Source organism: Wolffia australiana, chromosome 9 (assembly GCF_029677425.1).
Source record: "Wolffia australiana isolate 7733 chromosome 9, ASM2967742v1".
Classification (NCBI taxonomy): domain Eukaryota; kingdom Viridiplantae; phylum Streptophyta; class Magnoliopsida; order Alismatales; family Araceae; genus Wolffia; species Wolffia australiana.
Window position 1 is genome coordinate 3,755,943 of NC_135843.1, and position 21,007 is coordinate 3,776,949.

At 46.5% G+C, this 21,007-nt stretch overlaps 1 protein-coding gene and 1 non-coding gene across 2 annotated transcripts; both read right to left on the bottom strand.

Moving 5' to 3' along the window:
* Positions 1-4,528: 4,528 nt before the first annotated feature.
* LOC144707900 (uncharacterized) lies at positions 4,529-7,306 on the bottom strand. Its single transcript, XM_078581155.1, has 2 exons — positions 5,616-7,306; positions 4,529-5,135 (listed from the first exon to the last, which is right to left on the bottom strand). The coding sequence occupies exons 1-2, from the start codon at positions 7,304-7,306 to the stop codon at positions 4,529-4,531; spliced, it is 2,298 nt and encodes a 765-aa protein (XP_078437281.1).
* Positions 7,307-15,022: 7,716 nt separating this feature from the next.
* LOC144708106 (small nucleolar RNA R71) lies at positions 15,023-15,131 on the bottom strand. The gene has a single exon (XR_013582652.1). It is a non-coding gene; the product is annotated as a small nucleolar RNA R71 (small nucleolar RNA).
* Positions 15,132-21,007: the final 5,876 nt, after the last annotated feature.

A 21,007-nucleotide genomic window follows, 5' to 3' on the forward strand; every position in this document is an offset into this window, starting at 1 on the left:
CGGTCATCTGAGTTTGTATTCATGCATTCATACATTATCGAAGAGCTCTTTTATAATATTGCACTACTTTGGCTACGAACTTCATCACACAATCTTCCTTTAGCAATCTTCTTATATACCGAGGGTGGATGATCCCATCTTGATTACTCAATCATCTTCATTAACTTCTGGCTACACTCGAACTATGACTTTTTAGAAATCCATGTCCCCGTACTCATGGGCCATAATAAAAGTATAGTTGTCCGTCCACAAGATGTCTTTGGTGTCCCAAGTCTAGATACCACTTACAAAACCATGAAGTTAATCAGCCTGACTGATAGTTTGGAATAATAACATTTGGGGATTCATATGATCAACTCAGTGAAGTTTTTTCTCGAAAGAGCGCCCACTATCTATTCTTAGTGTCCATACTAATGGCTATGAGATGGGCCATACTCATTATACGAGCGAAACTATATAGTGCTATTCTATCCAGATACTTTGTTGCCCTTCTCAAGCCTCCTTTAAGTATAAATATTTCGAGTATTTGCCTCAACACCAGTGATCCCCGTATTATGATCTTATCGTAATTCCCCACTCAGATCAAATAATCATGAACTGAATCATAAGCATCAAATGTGCACTATACTGAATACATTTTATGAATAAATAATGAAACTGATGTGGAAACTGTGATTGGCTTGCTTAAAACAAATATTTACATTGAAGCTTCCCATGGTGAAAAGTGACTTGGTGACCGCCTTGACTAAGGACTTGATGCGAAACGCTATCGGCCGGGATCGAATGGCGCGTTTCACGTCACAGGAGATGATGATGTCGTGTTGTGAGATGATGTTAAAAAATAATGCACGTATGGATGAGCGATACAAAACCTCAAAAGATAACGACGTAGATCGGGATGATCACCCAAGAAGAATGATCCGAGGATCAAACTCCCAATGACCCTCGGAATCTACTAGACGTCTAGGCGAGAGGGGCGTCCAACGGCCCTGTCAAGTTCGGAATTTAAGTGGTCAGAGGACAGTCCGTTTACCTCTAGAAAGCTCCTATTCTCGTCAATGGTGGTTAATCCTATTTCTGGCGATTTTCGAGGCACCGGGGCAGAGGACGCGATAGCGGAAGACGGCACTGCAGGTAATAATAATACTGATTTAAGATGGAGAGAAGACGAGCTGACCTGAGAGCGCGTAGTCCACGGCGTGTTTCGGCAGGCGAGGCGTCGGCGAGCCGGGCGGGGGCGGGGGATCGGACGAAACGTGATGACGGACGAGTCGTCGGTAGGTTCACAGCGCTGTGAGGACGGACGATCACCGAGTGACGCTGAATCACAGGCGAGTACCGAGCGGTGGGGCGGGATCGTGGCACACTCGGCGGAGTAGCGCCGGTCGTAGTCGGCGATGGAGGTGGCGCGGAGACAGAGCTGCGACGGGGTTGAGTCCACGGCGTGCGGCAGGATCGCCGAGCGGCGCAAGTCAGCGTCACGAGCGGATTCGCGGCGCGAGCGAGGCCTAGGCACGACGGAGCTGGAACGTGGAGTGGGGCGATACCGCTGGACGGTATGGGTGGCGGCGAGGGGCAGACCAGCGGCGCGGGCGTCGTTCTTGATGCGGCGGGCGGAGTCGCGCCGCGGGGCTTGCAACTTCCGGTGAGACTGCCGCGCGGGTGGTGCCGCGGTGCAACGCGGGTGGATGCGCGGGACGGAGCCGCGACCGGAAAGGGTTGGGCGGCGAGGGTGGATGCCAAGAAGCAGGTGGGGGGGGGGGGAGCGGGGATCAAGGTCAGGGGAAAGATGGGGCGATGGTGATCAAGAAGGGGGGAATATGACCAAGGACGAAGGAGCCGAGAGGGGGGAAAGGTAGCGGAGGGATGTGGGTGGTCAAGAACGGTGGAAGGATCAAGATGGGTGGCGAGGGAAGGAGAATGGATGGGGAAATGGACAATGATGTCAAGAATTCGGTTGAGGGATCAAGAATCGATGAGGAATGGATGGAGATGGTCAAGAACGGGGAGGAATGCGGGTGAGGCGAGGGTAGAGAAGGATGAAGGTGGAGGGAGAAATCAAGAACCTTTGCGGAGATGGTTCTTGATCGGTCGCGGGCGTTCCTCCTCGCTGGAGGTAGATGTCCCGATGCAGCACGGCGCCGTAGTCATCACAAACCTTGAGGACGCCCAGAGTGATCTCGATGGGAATCCTCTCAATTCTTGATTCAACGGCTTCTTGGAAATCTGGAACGTGCCAGAGTGATCTCGATGGCACGGTTGAACACGTCCCGCCCGGAGTGATCTCGACGGACAAGACGTGGGCTCTACCCTCTCCGGAGTGATCTCGACGAACAGACGGGGCTAGCCAAACCCCCTACGCTACAGCTACGATAAGGGGGAAGAGTTCTGAAAATACGTTTCAATTCAAAAACTTCCAAGTAGTCCCTTGGGCATGCCCTCCCCTTATATAGGGAGGAGGGGTGCCAAGGAGACGTGGGGAGAGGTTGAACCGTCATGAGACGTGGTTCGACCTCTCCTTACAAAATCAAAATACAATCTTTAAAATAAAAAGAAAGACGAGGATGGGCCCTACGATATTGGCCCAATCCCATGATTCGAAACGCAAAGAAAATACACATAGAAGAACATCAATTGTTCGAACCTACCCGGAGTACTTAAACCCCGGGTTGCGGACGTCGGCACGAGCTGTCCAACGTGGCTGCTGGCGGGTCGTCGTCGGTCGTCCGGCAGATGTCATCATCATCGTTAGGTCGTCGTCGGCACGATGGTCCTCCATCATCCTCCCGGGGTGGGAGGAGCTCGACTCTGGCGAGCGAAGCTCCGCAAGGTCCCCCAACGGCAGCAGTAGGTCCGGGCGAAGTCGTCGCAAGTCCTCCTCAGAGATCCACGTGTCGTCGGAAGAAGGGCGCCCCTGCCAATGGACTAGAAATGTGCGGCCAACTCGCTCCCCCTCAGCGTTAATTACCTCCTGCAGTACCGTTTCTATCGCGTCGTGCCGTACAAGGGTTGGAAACGGGGAGGTGGTGGGTGAGCTCTCACTCTCTTTGCTACTAAGGCTCGACTGGCTGTGAGGCTCGATGATAGGTGGCGAGGGTTGGTAGCGGGATAAGTCACTGACGTTAAACGTCGAACTAATCCCCCAAATTGGCAAGATGCTCATGACATAGGCGTTGTCGTTGATCCGTTGGGCTATCGGGAAAGGCCCGGCGCTACGAGCATGGAGCTTCGTAGCGACCCCAGGAGAGTATCTCTCGGGCCTCAATCTGACCAGGACCAGTTCTCCCTCGGAGAACGTCACAGACCTGCGACTCTTATCTGCCTTAGCCTTATACTGCTCGTTCATAGATGATATGCGTGAATGAATGTCATGATGCATGTTCCTAATGTACTCGGCAAATTCTAATACATTATCCGAAATTCTATGTGTGTCATGCAATGGTATGAGGTCAAGGGGCCTACGCGGTAGTTGACCATAGATGATCTCGAATGGCGCCTTGCCCGTAGTGCAGTTCACCGAGTAATTGTAAGCAAATTCTGCTCGAGGCAGAACCTGATCCCAAGCAACGACATGGTCGCCGACAATGGATCTCAATAAGTTACCGAGGCTACGGTTCACAACCGCGGTCTGACCATCCGTCTGAGGACGATAGGCTGAAGAGAATTTCAGTTGTGTTCCCATGAGGACCCACAACGTCTTCCAAAAGTAACTCGTAAATTTTACGTCTCGATCGGAGACGATGGTCTTGGGTACTCCATGTAATTTGACGACGTGGTCGAAGAAGAGGGGGGCAACTCGCGATGCGTCGAAGGTCTTCGAACATGGAATGAAGTGTGCCATCTTGGAGAATCGGTCGACCACGACCAGGATGGAGTCGTGCCGACGCACGGTCCGAGGTAGCCCAAGGACGAAGTCAAGGCTCACATCCTCCCAAGGTCGCTCGGGGACAGGAAGGGGGGTGTATAACCCCGAGTTCTACTTGGTGAGCTTGGATCGAGAGCAAGTGAGGCATCGGGAAACGAATTTCCCAACGTCTCTCTTCAGTGATGGCCAGTAAAATTTTTCTTCAAGGGCTTGTATAGTCTTAGTGGTCCCGAAATGACCACTTAGTCCTCCCGCGTGGAGTTCATGGATCAAGAAGTCCCGGATGGACGTTCGTGGTATGCACAGTCGTCGCCCGTAGAACAGATATCCGTCGTCCAATAGGTAATCTCTGGACCGAGTCGGGGAAGAGCTCGTGAGTGATGCATAGACGTCGGAGAAATCTGGGCAGTCGGTATAGCTTTCTTTTATCCTTACGAAACCAAAGACTTGGGTAGTCATGATGCTAAGGACAGTAGGACGTCTACTAAGGGCATCAGCGACTACGTTGTCCTTGCCCTTCTTGTGGCGGATGACGAAGGTGAAGTCCTGTAAATAGGCGATCCACCTCGCGTGGTGATCGCTGACCTTTATTTGGTCGTGCAAATGACGGAGAGCTCCGTGGTCCGAGAAGAGCACGAATTCCTTCGGTAGTAGATAGTGGCATCAGTGACGGAGGGACTGGACGAGAGCATAGAACTCTCGGTCATAGTTGTCGTACCATTTGCGAGTGTCGTTCAACTTCTCGCTGAAGAACTCGATCGGGTGTCCTCGCTGGCTAAGCACGCCGCCAATGCCGACTCCGGATGCGTCGCAGGCGACCTCGAAGACGTCACTAAAATCCGGCAACTTCAGGACTGGAGCCTCGGTCATGAGCTTCTTGAGAAGCTCAAAAGCCTGGTCAGCCGGACCGGTCCACTCGAATTTGTCGCTTTTGAGGATGTCCGTAATAGGGGCGGTGATGCCACTAAAACCCGGTATGAAACGTCGATAAAAGGTCGCCAATCCGATGAAGCTCCTTACGTCGTGTATGCTTTTCAACTTTGGCCACGACACTATAGCCTCGACCTTAGACGGGTCGACGGCCACTCCGCGTGCTGATAAGATAAAACCTAGAAAGGAAACCTCGGCTGTGAAGAAGGAACACTTCTTCGGATGTGCGTAGAGCTTCTTCTGTCGCAGTGAGTCGCAGACGTGCCGAAGGTGCTGAGTGTGCTCCGCCCTAGTCTTACTATAGACTAGGATGTCGTCAAAATAGACGACGACAAATCGTCTGATGAATGGCCTAAGCACCTCATTCATCAATCTCTGGAAGGTGCTCGGTGCATTGGACGACCCAAAGGGCATCACGTTCCATTCAAATAGTCCGTCCTTGATTTTGAAGGCCGTCTTCCACTCGTCTCCCGGTCAGATTCGGACCTGATGGTAGCCACTCCGTAAGTCTATCTTGGAGAAGATAGACGCGCCGACCATCTCGTCGAATAAATCCTGTACCCGCGGGATCGGAAAATGGTACTTTACCGTGATTTTGTTGATGGCCCGTGAGTCACAACACATCCTCCAAGTGCCATCCTTCTTGGGGGCGAGCAGTGCCGGAACGGCGCAAGGGCTGAGGCTCTCCCTGATCAGGCCCTTTGCTAGGAGCTCCTTCACCTGCGAATATAACTCCTCGTACTTAACCGGGTCCATCCGGTAGTGTGGCAGGTTTGGGAGGGTAGCTCCGGGAACTAAGTCAATGGCATGCTGGATATGCCGAAGAGGCGGGAGCTCGCTAGGGAGCTCGGCCGGAAACACATCATCATACTCCTCAAGGAGTTGGACGACTTCCGAGGGCGGAACGTCCTGGGCTGCCATGGTGGGTTCGTATGCTAAGGTGACTGCATAACAGACCAGGGGCGGGTCGTCGCCGTCCTCCAGCTCCCGTCGGAAGATCAAGCCATTGGTGACAATGGCAGTAGGTGTGGGGCGCGGGGGCGCGGGTGCTGATCGCGTGGGCAGCGAGGGTATCCGCACCGAGGGGTACCAAACTAGTCGACGCCCACCGTAGATGAACGAGCAAGTGTTTGCTCGCCCGGACAGCTGTACGTCGTGGTCAAATAGCCACGGTCTGCCCAATATGATGCTACCAATTTTCATTGGTAGGACGTCGCAGAAGACCTTCTCGTCGTAGGTACTCATCTTCAGCGGTACGTAGCATTGCATCTTGACCGGTATGGTCGATGCGTCAATCCAAGAAACCTGGTACCGCGTCGGATGGGGAATCAGGGGTAATCCTAGGCGGGTTGCCGTATCCTCTGAAATCCCGTTGATGCAGCTCCCACTGTCAACCATCAGTTTGTAGGTACGTCCTCCAATCTTGACGTATGTATGAAAGATCGACGTTCGCTGCGCAACGTCGACTGGTCGAGTAGCCATAGTGGTAGCGGAGGAAGTCGGACCCACTCGCGGTGTGCAAGTAGGTCTCCCAATCTCTCGCGTGTCCACGGTGGCGACGGGGTAGGTAGCGGTAGGAGTGATCGGTGTGATCTGGATGTATCCTAGGGGATCATCCAACTCATCACCATCGGGGTCCTCGCCCGGATACTCGTCGACCTCAAGGTCGTCGTCCTGTTGGTCTTCAGTGGGTTGCCCATGGATGTCCATAATCATAAGTGACGGGCAGTCACTGCGGCGGTGTCCGAACCCCTTGCACTTAAAGCATTGCATGGGCTCTCTAGGGGCGTTCGGAGCTCGAGCCGTCGATAGAGCCGACGGGGTAGCCGGAGCTGGTACCGGGACAGTGGCTGGCGCGGCCTGTGCTGGCGGAGTCGGGGTGGTACTGGTCATCCTGGGCGCAGGTCCCGAACTCCGGGTCCAAGTAGTGCGCGACGGGGCCGCTGAAATCGTGGATGAAGCCGGTCGAGGAGCGGGTAGGGCGGTGGCGGCGAGGCTCTCTGTACTGAACTCGTTGCTCTCAACGAGGCTATATGCTAAGTCAACCGTAGCCGGGTTCTGCTCCAAGACTTGGGTGCCTAAGTCCTGCCGTAACCCGTGAATAAAAAAGGCGATCTGGATTTGTGGGCTGTCCACAAATTTGCATCGCATTCTGTACTCAAACTCTACGATGTACTCGGAGACCTTGCGTTTTCCTTGACGCAAGTTCATCCAGCCCAGCATTAGGTGCGTCATGTACAGCTTAGGGACGTATTTGTCCGTAAGCTTACGTGACATCTCTGCCCATGTGAAGGGCGGATCTCGGCGCTGTCGTGCGGCTTCCTTCTCATTCTTCCATAAGATTTTGGCTTGCCCTCCAAGCCGTACTTCGGCGTACTCCACACAAAGATCGTCGTCCATCTTGTACCACTGAAAGTAACTCTCCAAATCTGATTCCCAATCAGTGTAATCTTTCGGGTTCCGGGAACCGTCGAAGATGGGAACCTCAAGTCGTACGCTCTTCTGTCTCATTGCCCGGTGCGCCTCACGTCGTCGTTCGTGTTCGTCATCATGACGACGAGCAGGAGGATGGCGTGGAGCACCCCGGTGATGATCGTAATCTCAACGCTCCTCGTGACGGTAATCGTCATATCGAGGTGGGGCCTACGGGTACGGCCTTCCTTCGGGGTACTCGTCGCGATGGTGACGTCTCGGAGGAGACGCATATCGTGGCGGGTATCCCTCATCCCGACGAGGTGGATGATCTGGATATCGGGGATATCGGTGATCATCAGCCGGATGTAGGTCTTGTCGGGGTGGTGGGTCGTAATCGGGGGCGTGCCTCGATGGGGCTCGTGGAGGAGCGGGGGCGTCCCGGTAATGATCTGGTACGTGGACGCGCGCGGCACTGTGGTGAGGAGGGTAGGCGGAGCTGCCTCCATAAGTGACGGCGTCCGGGCGTCGGACGGGTAGTGAGTCCTGCGGACTACCTGGGCGGGATGAGTAATGAGGTGCATTACGCACCGGGATACGGTTGGGGTTGGTAAACCCAGCGTCATGCTGAGCGTACCGCTGCCTGTCCTGAGGGTGGGGATAGTCATCATAGTGTCGGGTGTCTCGTCTCTCGCCCAGCGGCGGGGAGCGGCGTCGGTCGCTGTGGTGATCATCATAATCCAGGGTGGGGCCTCTCCGACGGTCTTCACGATAATGATCCCTAGGTGGGGACCGTCGACGGTCCCTTCGTTCCTCCGGGTAGGCGTAGGTAGTCGGTGGCACCTCGGGATAATACGGCGGCTGCTCTTGGACGGGAGGGTCCCTAATGGGGGCCTTGCCCGGTCGTTGGGTCACCTCACGAGCCATGGGCTCGTCATAATGCTCAGTCGCCATGACCCTACGGGTAGGGACAATGGCGGAAGAATGACGGTCTTCGGAAGATCGATGCGCCGTAGGTGCCGGTTCAGCTCCGTCGATCGAGTCCCGAGGGGCGGGACCTCGAGATAGGGGGGAGGAACAAATGCCTCCTCCGGATCCAATGGCTCGTCCGGTGGTGGTTTGCTAAAGGGATTCTCGAGGTGAGGATCCCCCACGACGGGATCGTATTCACGATCCTCGTCTCTATCAAGGTAGTCGGTGTCCCGACACTGGGCCCGCGTACGAACCATTCTATGGTCAACCATTCACGTCTAAAAATAATCTAGGGGAAGTGCACGTGATGGATGAGATGCTATGACGTGTAATATGCGAATGGATTTTCAAATTATGATGCGCGCAATATATCAAAGCGTAAAAATATCCAACCGACCGTGTTAAGCAAGAGCTAACACGACCGGCTCTGATACCAATATGATGCGAAACGCTATCGGCCGAGATCGAACGGCACGTTTCACGTCACAGGAGATGATGATGTCGTGCTGTGAGATGATATTCAAAAATAATGCACGTATGGACGAGCGATACAAAACCTCAAAAGATAACGACGTAGATCGGGACGATCACCCAAGAAGAATGATCCGAGGATCAAACTCCCGAGGACCCTCGGAATCTACTAGACGTCTAGGCGAGAGGGGCGTCCAACGGCCCTGTCAAGTTCTGAATTTAAGTGGTCAGAGGACAGTCTGTTTACCTCTAGAAAGCTCCTATTCTCGTCAATGGTGGTTAATCCTATTTCTGGCGATTTTCGAGGCACCGGGGCAGAGGACGCGATAGCGGAAGACGGCACTGCAGGTAATAATAATACTGATTTAAGATGGAGAGAAGACGAGCTGACCTGAGAGCGCGTAGTCCATGGCGTGTTTCGGCAGGCGAGGCGTCGGCGAGCCGGGCGGGGGCGGGGGATCGGACGAAACGTGATGACGGATGAGTCGTCGGTAGGTTCACAGCGCTGTGAGGATGGACGATCACCGAGTGACGCTGAATCACAGGCGAGTACCGAGCGGTGGGGTGGGATCGTGGCACACTCGGCGGAGTAGCGCCGGTCGTAGTCGGCGATGGAGGTGGCGCGGGACCAGCCCGCGGCGCGGAGACAGAGCTGCGACGGGGTTGAGTCCGCGGCGTGCGGTAGGATCGCCGAGCGGCGCAAGTCTGCGTCACGAGCGGATTCGCGGCGCGAGCGAGGCCTAGGCACGACGGAGCTGGAACGTGGAGTGGGGCGATACCGCTGGACGGTATGGGTGGCGGCGAGGGGCAGACCAGCGGCGCGGGCGTCGTTCTTGATGCGGCGGGCGGAGTCGCGCCGCGGGGCTTGCAACTTCCGGTGAGACTGCCGCGCGGGTGGTGCCGCGGTGCAACGCGGGTGGATGCGCGGGACGGAGCCGCGACCGGAAAGGGTTGGGCGGCGAGGGTGGATGCCAAGAAGCAGGTAGGGGGGGGGGGAGCGGTGATCAAGGTCAGGGGAAAGATGGGGCGATGGTGATCAAGAAAGGTGGAATATGACCAAGGACGAAGGAGACGAGAGGCGGGAAAGGTAGCGGAGGGATGTGGGTGGTCAAGAACGGTGGAAGGATCAAGATGGGTGGCGAGGGAAGGAGAATGGATGGGGAAATGGACAATGATGTCAAGAATTCGGTTGAGGGATCAAGAATCGATGAGGAATGGATGGAGATGGTCAAGAACGGGGAGGAATGCGGGCGAGGCGAGGGTAGAGAAGGATGAAGGTGGAGGGAGAAATCAAGAACCTTTGCGGAGATGGTTCTTGATCGGTCGCGGGCGTTCCTCCTCGCTGGAGGTAGATGTCCCGATGCAGCACGGCACCGTAGTCGTCACGAACCTTGAGGACGCCCAAAGTGATCTCGATGGGAATCCTCTCAATTCTTGATTCAACGGCTTCTTGGAAATCTGGAACGTGCCAGAGTGATCTCGATGGCACGATTGAACACGTCCCGCCCGGAGTGATCTCGACGGACAAGACGTGGGCTCTACCCTCTCCGGAGTGATCTCGACGAAGAGACGGGGCGAGCCAAACCCCCTACGCTACAGCTACGATAAGGGAGAAGAGTTCTGAAAATACTTTTCAATTCAAAAACTTCCAAGTAGTCCCTTGGGCATGCCCTCCCCTTATATAGGGAGGAGGGGTGCCAAGGATACGTGGGGAGAGGTGGAACCGTCATGAGACGTGGTTTGACCTCTCCTTACAAAATCAAAATACAATCTTTAAAATAAAAGAAAGACGAGGATGGACCCTACGATACTGGCCCAATCCATAATTCGGAATGCAAAGAAAATACACATAGAAAAACATAAATTGTTCGAACCTACCCGGAGTACTTAAACCCCGGGTTGCGGACGTCGGCACGAGCTGTCCGACGTGGCTCCTGGCGGGTCATCGTCGGTCATCCGGCAGATGTCGTCGTCATCGTCAGGTCGTCGTCGGCACGATGGTCCTCCATCAGGACTCCTCAATTTGTACCTAAGGCGTCACATACGACTTCTAGTAAGAGATCAAATCCGGAATGTGGAAGATGGGTATATTGACCATCATGGTTATAATTTTCTCAAACCTGCTCTTGTGGAGGCAATTTGTAACTAGCATCACGATGGAGTGTCCATAGAATGTGTCACAACTATGGAAACAATATATGTCATGGATGGTACGAGGTGTTTGCCATTCTCCAATGGTACATACCTTCTCAAGATACATAGTGACTCCTTTAGTGAAGGCAATGAACCCCAAGAATAACACCTTACTCTCAAATAAACATCACTTTTAAGAGTAGCCGAGAAATTCTGAGCTCAAAGAACATGACAGATGACTTGGAAATGGCTGAAGGATTGTCTATCAGTATATTGTTGAAATAAAAACAACTACAGATATTCTCAAGTTCTCCTGCAATGCATGAGTCGTAATTTACATAATCGTGCTGGAAGCATTAGAGAGTTCAAATGACATGGCCAACCCTTTGTATAGGCCATCTTTTGTTTTTAAGGCAGACTTTCACTCATCTCTTGGACGTATTTAGACTTGATGCTAGACAAGTCACATTTTGATCTTGGAGAATGTCTAGGACCCTACCATCATGTCTTCTAGTTGAGGAGTACGACAATCAATACATATGTGCCAAGTTAGGTCTTCCTTAGGTACCAATAAAGTGAGTCTCAAGGCTAATACGAAATTCCCCTGTATGAAACCCTACTTGGGGCGCTGTGTAAGGAAGGATCTGCATTGAACAAACATCTATGCAAGAATTTACCCACGCCATGTGTAGAGTGAGGGATGTTATTGTAGAGATACCTGCATCTTCTTGACCACTTCTTTCTGAGATTGCATTCATACTGGCCCTTTGTCAATGATGACCTTGTAATGACTGGGTGAACACGAACATATGTGTATTAAAAAAGGTGTGTATTAGGGTGACGGTCATAGACTAATGGTATAGTGCGCATAATAGGTGTAAGTTAGTGGTCTCTTGTTCTGATTCCAAAAATTCAGATATATTAGTAAACGTACTATCAATAGTTAAAGTTCAGAAATGCATTGGAGACTTCTTGAATCAGGCTAGCCGAGGGTGGGGAGCCGATCATTGGCCCCTGGCATCCGTGTACAACTTTACTCCTCTTATTTTGTGCTGGCACACCTCTTGGCATTTTGGACCTCCTCCGATGCCTTCTAGACCTTGTCACACCTCCATGTAGTTGTCACCAACTCTAATTTGGCAGTACGAGCCTGCACAAGTCTCGTGTTGCTCGTGAGAAGAATGCTTAGAAGATGAGAAATTTGGGGCCATTCAGCCTCTTTTACAGCCCTAAGTGGGGCCATCCAGTATTCCTTAAGAAAATCATAGGGCTAAGATTATATAGGTGAGCTTAATTCATCGTGTTATGATCCAGTTATGGCTTCTTTCTTATTTTCTTAAGATTGCGGCCCATTGGGCTGCGATGCTTGTCTAGACTTGTTTGCTCATCTCAGTGCGAGACTGAAAGAAATATGGTAGACATATGTCTTATACCAAAGGTGTTGAAAAATAAGAGTGCTATATAAACATATTCTGGGTTGTAATGGAAAATAAATAAACACTTCCCCCTTTTGTGCGTTTGCATGCTGGGCTTCAGTTTAGGCATTATATGAGCTTTTCTTGCGGATATGCTAAGGGCTCACTATGCTGCTGCCACTAGGTGCTGTTGCTTGCACACTGGCAATTTCCAACTACAAGCGGCTTGAGCTCTTTGTGCTTGCTAGCTTGTGGGTCACTTGAACACTATATCAGCTAGCTGAGCCACAAGCACATCATTGTAAGACATATTTTCTTTATTTTTTCTCTTTTTTATATTATAGCCCGCCAGGCAATAACATAACCCACTAATGAGAAGAATGGAAACCATTAAAGTTGGTTTTTACATTTTATCAATCAGAATTAATGGGCTTCTAAATTATGTAAACAGTAATTTAAACTTGTTTTCTAAAGAAATAGCCCGTTTAATTAATGAAATGGGAATTCATATCATAATGAAGATAATATAAGTAAAATAATACCAATATAACATTAAAATATATAGGAGTACATGCCATATTTTTGGGTTCATCGAAGGTTGAGTGTTAATGAAGAGATTTCTCATGGAGCTCTCCTCAGGAGGGCCTCCAACATTATTCGTACATGATAAGTGATAAATCCAAAATGATAGTAATATATATGTGCAATTTCAGCTAATTTATCTACTTCTTTATCTTTATCTGGATATATTATCAACATTTATGTTAAGTTGTGAAACATCATGAACCAAAATCACCTTTTTCTAATTTGGAGTTAATTATTATCATTTCTGGGACTAACCCCACTTAACTCAATGAGTTAAGTGGAATGAATCTCAATCTCTTCTTAGTTTATGTGGAAGATGCAGGAATTAGGCGAAACTTTCATAAATAAAGGGTATAATTAAATGAAGAGGAAGCTATTTGGACCAGAGGAGCAGGCTCAGCCACAACCCTGGGCCAAGAAAGAAGGCCCAAAGCAAGACAGTTGGCTCTAGTCTAAAGGCCCACTAAGGAAGCTCCACTAAGCCCACTAGGAGAGGCATGTTGGGCCAAAGAAAGGAGGGCAAGGGGAAGGTCCAGTCATGATTATTTATGAATATTTCAGGGCCTTAAATGATGATTGGAGGACAACCTTGGACGTGGATCCAAGCCAGAGAAGAAGATCCAGCCATTCAATCCACAAAACATCCAAGGGTGGAGACTTAAAGATAGCACCTTTAATACTAATTAAGGAAAGAAGCCTTGAACGTCCATGGAATATTTCAAAGGTCTCAATGCTAATTGGAGGACCATAATGGACGTGGATCATGACCGTGAAAAGAAGATCTGGCCATCCATTGTATTAAAATTCCAATGGCTCTCCTTTGCTCTCTCTCCCTATATAAACCCCTTCACCCTATTGTAAAATTCATCTTGTGCTTCAATTCAAAGTAATGTTTCGTGGCCTAAGTGCAATTGAGTCATAGATCCATTCACCTCAGTGAGTGCTAGGCTGAGCAGGACGCATCCACGGCTGAAGAAGCTGGTGGAAAGAATAAGAAGAAGTCCCTTGGACCTTAACGGGTGTGACAAAGAGGTTACCTTCTTATTTCTACTTTTTCATTCTTTTCTGTTCATCTTTTGTCTTTTGGTTAGGTCTTGGATCAGCTAGCCAATATCCAGACGGTTCCAGTGCATCCAACCACGCTCTAAAATTCGTTCTAGAACTCATTCTAGAGTGATTTTGGTACAGTCCATTTTTTTCTCTCTCCTCCACCAAGGAACCTTCCCCATTTGGCATCTGGACTTAGCCAAATTTTGACTAAGTCCAAAGCGCCAAAGTGTTTCATTTCCTATTTTGTTTTAGCTTTCAAATACTCCTAAAAAATACCCAAAAATTATTTTCTGCCTATTAATATTATTATAATATTATAATAATATTTTATTTTTCTTTGTTATATATTTTTATTTAGTTATTTATCGTCATATGTAGTAAACCTAGCTCTAAAATTATTATAAAGTACAAAACTAAAGCACAAAACCCTTGCTCCCTGTGGATCGACCCTTACTCTCCCTACGCTAGTAAGGTTATTATAATTTTTTGTTGTTTTAATTCGGATAAACCAACAACACTAATTAGTGAAGTTAGCTCATCACTAATTACCCCAAAATCTGAGATATCAACTGGCACCGTTGCCGGGGAGCACGGTGATTGTTTTTAGTGAATTTGTATTTTTTCCTCTTTTGCCAAAGTTGAGGGCAGCTAACCCTCAACAAACGGTACTTCTAACTACTTTTTTGGAGATTGATGGTCTTAACAAGGTCTAAGGCTGGGACTAGTGTTGAGGAAGATCTAGACACTCAATATCCTGCTCTTCCAGCAACACTTACAGCTCATGATAAAGAAGAAGTCGATATGGGAGAAGATGGTCAGCCACAACAAGGGAGGAGAAGGACGATGCTGGATAGATCTACTGCATCAGGAAGTCTACGGCAAACCGGCATCAACATCAATGTAGGTGAGGGGGTTATGTTTAGGTATGACAATGCCCTACTGAACTCTCTCCCTGAATTTACTGGTCATTCTTCTCAAAACCCCTTAGAATTTCTTGATGATTTTCATATTCGATGTTCCTCTCAAAATATTCCTGGTTTAACTACTGAAGCTTTAAAAATGAAATATTTTCCGCTTACTTTGAAAGATAAGGCTTTCGCATGGTATAGAAATTAAGGCATAACATTTAACTCATGGGAAGAAATGCAGAATAAATTTCTACATAAATTTTATCCCCTTTCCAAAACTAATTTTTATAGAAAAGAAATTCAGAAATTTTGTCCCCATGATCATGAAGCATTTAGTGAATCATGGGAAAGGTTCAATGAATTAATCCGAAAATGCCCTCACCATGGAATAGAAAAATGTCTGCTAGCTGAAATTTTTTATGAATCACTTCCTGATATTTTTAAAAGTAAAGTGAATCAAATAGCTGGTGGCTCGTTCTATATGGCTTATGAGGATGAAGTCTTTGATCTTTTGGAAAGGGTGGCTGAAACTGACCTATAGGAAATAGGAGCAAGTCAAAATGGAAGAAATGCCAACCCAAAACGAGGAGTGCTGCAAATAACTTCAAAGGAAGCTGATCTTCATGTAGGGATAAGAGAAACCAACAAGAAACTTGAAGAATTGACTTCCACTCTAAAGAATGCTTTTCTCCCTAACTCACCCCTTGTGAAAGCACAGATTTGTTCTATATGTTCAAGCAGAGATCATGAGGATGGAGCATGCCAACTTGGAGAGTAGGAGGTCCATTTGTTGAACCACAACCAACAGCCTTGGGGAGGACCAAAGAGGAACATCTACAACAACCAAGGAATCTACTACCAAGGAACCAAGGCCCCTTTCCAGCAACGAGTCCAATTCCACACCCCACCACAGCAGTCTTATCAAGCAGCTCCACAAAACCAGGTACAAGATTTGTCCACTCTAACACCTGTAATCTCTCACATGATAGAGCAGCAGAATCGAAGGCTACGGGAAGAAATGGAGATGCGCATGCAAGCCATGATGGAAACACAGACAAAAATGATGATGGATGCGCAAGAGCAGACCAGACAGCTATTGGAGAGCTTGAAGCAAAGAACAACTAACCATGGAGGTAAGGGAGTTGAATCCAACTCCCACTCAGGTCGATTTCTAACTCAACCTTCCATTAATCCCAAAAATTTATGTCATTTACAAGAGGAAACCCTATATCATGACAATGAGGAAGATCTTGAAGAAATTCAAGCCATTTCAAAATTGAGAAATGGCAAGGAACTTCAAGATCCTCACCGAGGCAAGGAAAAAACAAAATTGGAGGAAAATAACCTAAGAGAAGGAGAGGCTCCATCACCTAGTGTGGAACCCCTACCTTCAACCTACACCCCTCCCATTCCTTATCCTTCAGCCTTAAAACCCCTTAAGTCTTCTCCTGATTATGAGTATAGACTCCTAGAGAATTTCAAGAAAGCCACTATGTCAATAGCCGTAGAGGATATGATTAAATGTGCACCTTCTTTAAAGAAATATTTAAAGGATTCATGGACATCAAGGAAAACCAAGGAGGTAGTTAAGCTTTCCGAAAATGCCTCTAGTATCTTAAACTCTGTTCCCATTAAAAAGAAAGATCTAGGAGCTCCTTTTATTACATGTGAAATTGGAGGAAAGATTTTTACTAGAGTATTATTAGATACAAGAGCTAGTACTAGTATTATTCCAAAAGTTTATATGAGGCATACGGTTTTGGAGAATTAGAGGAAATCTGCATGGATCTATTGCTAGCTGATGGAACAATTAGACAACCAGAGGGTAGGTTATCTGATGTGATGATAAACGTTGAAAATTGTGAGATCCCCGTCGATTTTATTGTAACTGAGGTAAAGGTAAAGGGAGATCTAAGTGTAGCGCCTATCATTCTAAGAAGACCCTTCTTGTTGACAGCTAGAACAATCATGGATTGGGAAAAAGGGACTGTTGAATTTAAGGTTGGAGAGGAAAGAGTTAAATTAGACATATCCAAGATGATGAAATGTCCTAAAGGGAGTAACGAAGAGTTAAAATTTTGTGATGAAGAGGAGGATGATGTCGATGCTATTCGAGGGTTTTTATTGAGAGTAGATGATGCCAACGAGGAAAGAGTAGAACCTGAGCCTCCTACACTCTCCCTAGATTTGAACTTAGAGCTTAAACCTCTCCCATCATCTTTCAAATATGCATTTTTAGATTCTAGAAATTCCTTACCTGTGATTATTTCCTCGTCCCTTACTCCTTCACAAGAAAATGATTTGCTTAAGGTATTGAGAGAGCATAAAGGAGCATTAGGATGGACATTTGAAGATATTAGAGGAATCCCTTCATCAATTTGTGAACATATAATATTTTTAGAAGAAGATTCTAAACCTTCTAGGGAGCACTAACGTAGGCTGAACCCACGTATGAGGGAAGTATTAGAGAATGAAATATTAAAATGGCTAGATGTAGGTATTATTTATGCCATTTCTGATAGTGAATGGGTCAGCCCTGTTCACATGGTGCCAAAGAAATCTGGAGTAACAATAGAGATCAATGAAAAGGGAGAAGAAATCCAGAAGAGGCTGATAACTGGATGGAGGGTATGTATTGACTATAGAAAATTAAATAAGGCTACAAAGAAATACCATTATCCCCTTCCTTTCATTGATCAAATTTTTGAAAAACTATCAGGAAAGAATTTCTTTTGTTTTCTTGATGGTTATTCAGGATATAATCAAGTTAACATTCATCCTGATGATCAAGAGAAAATAACTTTTATTAGCCCTCTAGGTACATATGCCTTCAGGCACATGCCTTTTGGCCTATGTAATGCTCCAGCCACCTTCCAAAGATGCATGAACTCTTTATTCTCTGATTTAGTAGGTGATTGTTTAGAAATTTTTATGGATGATTTTTCTGTATTTGGAGATTCTTTTGAAAATTGCCTTCTAAATCTTACTAAAGTTCTTCAAAGATGCATTGAAAGTAACCTTGTGCTAAGTTGGGAAAAATCTCATTTTCTGGTACAGGAGGGAGTGGTATTGGGGCACAAGGTCAGCAATCGTGGACTGGAAGTGGACAAGGCCAAAATAGAAGTCATCTAGGGTCTTCCACTCCCCACAAATCTAAAAACCCTTAGAGGGTTCCTCGGCCATGCAGGTTTCTATGGGAGGTTCATTCAAAACTTTGCTAAAATTTCCTTTCTAGTAAAACTAATGAAATCACTTTGGATAAAAGTGCTATTTTTGCTTTTGAAGAGCTGAAGAAGGCTCTCACACATGCACCTATTTTTCAAGCTCCAGATTGGAGCTTGCCATTTGAAATCATGTGTGATGCCTTGGATTTTGCTGTAGGGGCAGTATTAGGACAGAGGAAAGAGAAGAAACCTGTGGCCATATATTATGCTAGCAGAACTTTAATTGATGCACAACTCAATTACTCTACCACAGAAAAAGAACTGCTAGCTGTAATTTTTGCTTTAGAAAAATTTCGACCTTATTTGCTTTGTAGTAAAATAATAGTCTACACTGATCATGCGGCATTAAAATATCTTTTATCTAAAAAGGAAGCTAAATCTAGGCTTATCGGATGGATTTTATTATTACTGGAATTTGACATAGAAATTCAAGATAAAAAGGGCTGTGAAAATTATGTTGCTAATCATCTTTCTAGGATCAAAGTAAATGACTCCTCACTTATCCATGAAGCATTTCCGGATGAGCAAATTCTGGCTATCCAAACAGGAAATGTTCCATGGTTTGCAAACATTGTGAATTTTTTGGTGACAGGAAGAGTCCCTTCAGGATGGAGCTACAATGAGAGAAAGAAGTTCTTCAAGGACATGCGAGATTATTTTTGGGAAGAACCAGGGCTATTCCATCAAGGAGCTGATCAAATTCTTAGAAGATGCGTACCCGAAGAAGAACAGAACAGCATCCTTAAATTCTGCCATTCCAACCCAAGAAGAGGTCACTATTCAGCTAAGGTAACAGCCCATAAGGTAATGGAGAGTGGGTTTTATTGGCCAACTTTATTTAAAGATGCACATGATTTTTATTTAAAATGTTTAGCATGTCAAGCATCTATAAATATTGATAGAAAAAATCATATGCCTCTAAAACCCATTTTAGAAGTAGAAATCTTCGATTTATGGGGCATTGATTTCATGGGACCATTTCCTAATTCGAATGGATATGAGTATATTTTAATGGCTGTAGACTATGTCTCAAAGTGGGTAGAAGCCATAGCCACTAGGACCAATACCAGTAAAGTTGTCACTGATTTTGTGAAGACTTACATCTTTTACAGATATGGATGTCCTAGGGCTATAATTAGTGATGGGGGTCACATTTTGTAAACTTTAATTTTAGACAGCTTCTGAAAAAATATGGCGTACAACATAGAGTAACTACCCCATATCACTCGCAAGCTAATGGGCAGGTTGAATTATGTAACAGAGAAATTAAGAAAATCCTTGAAAAAATTGTGAAGCCCAATGGGAAAGATTGGCCATACAAACTAAATGGAGCATTATGGGCCTATAGAACAGCCTATAAAATACCCTTAGGAATGTCCCCCTTCAGGTTGATATTTGGAAAACCATGTCGTCTACCATTGGAGTTGGAACATAAAGCTTCATGGGCAATTAAAAAGCTAAATCTTTCTTTAGATGAAGCAGGAAAATGCAGGTTGCTCCAGCTCCAAGAACTTGAAGAAATTAGGAATGAGGCTTATGAAAACTCCAAGATATACAAAGCCAAGATGAAGGCCTTCCACGACAAAAACATCAGAAGAAGGACCTTTGTCAAAGATCAAAAGGTATGGCTTTAAAATTCAAGATTAAAACTCTTTCCTGGTAAGCTAAAAAGTAGATGGAATGGACCTTATTTGGTAGTAGAATCATATGAAAATGGGGCCATTTTAATTTCGGATCCTAGAACCCATAAACAATTCACAGTGAATGGGCAAAGGCTGAAGCCTTACTTACATGATGATCCTCCTCATCAACCCCTTAGTATGATATTGGAAAAACCTGCAGGTTAGTAACATCCATAGAGCTGCATTAAAGCTTTTATTTCTATTTTTTACCTTTATTATTTTCTTTTTTATCTTTTGTTTCTTTGTTTTTCTTTTGTTTTCTTTTGTTTTCTTTGGTTTCAGAAAATGCCTACCACCAATACATGAAATGGACGTGAAGGAACCTACATGAAAGCGCTCAACCCACTGTTTGCGCCCTCTAAACTCCTTTTTATATTTTCCTATGCATTGAGGACTATCCAACTACTATGTGGGGGGAGATTCAATCCGCCTTAAAAGTTTTATATTTTCTATGATGTCTCAATGTTTTTTTTAAATGAGATGGGGGGTATAAAAGATTCTTGAATTCAACATCATGCCATAACCAGACTTTGGATAGCCCCTTTTATCTTTTTACCTTAGAATAAAATGTGGGGAAGCTAGGCTCACTGAGCGCATTATGATCATATTATAGGGGCATCAATGTTGATCTCTAGGTAGTACATGATCTTATTCCCAAATGGCGAGAGTACATGGTAGGGTGAAGGACAGATCTTAAAATCAAAAGGTGTATACCCCATAGATAAGGATTTGAGTGTTGAGTGAAAGTGTGACACCCCCACTACACCCATATTTTGATTTAACCGAACCTATCTATGTGAATGACTACCTATCAGCCAAATCATATGCTGGATAGTGAGATGCACTTCTTCAAGTCTTGAGCACATTACCCCTCCATTTCATACCTCTTATTAAATCTTCATCCCACAATTCTTCATTTGCCATCGTCATCCATCTATGCTTACTGACCCTTTACCACCTTTACCTCACCGTACCTATATACGACCCCACCTCCTTGCTTATGAAATGCCTTACTCCCAAGTCGTTCTATCTCTCTTATCTTTAAAAACAATATCATATTGATATTTGTCATCTGATTTTAAATCTTCTCCATTGATATTCACTCTACATCTTCTCAATCTATTTCCTCTTTCTGATCCTCAAAGTAAAAAAAAAAAATATCCTCTTCGAGGGTAGAGTGATTGCATGAAATCTGTGATTGACATTCATTCAAGAAAAATTATTTGATTACGGTAGTTTATACATCCTTTCTTATTCTCTTCTTCTATTTGCCGCCCCCCCAAAAAAAATAAAAATATAAATAAAACAGGAAATACAGAAAAATTACTATGAAGAATACATTTTACAATATTATGAAAAA

Bases quoted from the DNA above. Each gene is read 5' to 3' on its own strand.
- LOC144707900 (XM_078581155.1), bottom strand. From the start codon at position 7,306: ATGAGACAGAAGAGCGTACGACTTGAGGTTCCCATCTTCGACGGTTCC. The intron at 5,136-5,615 runs GCATATCCAGCA...GCCATTCATCAG, and splicing joins AGCGAGCTCCCGCCTCTTCG to ACGATTTGTCGTCGTCTATT.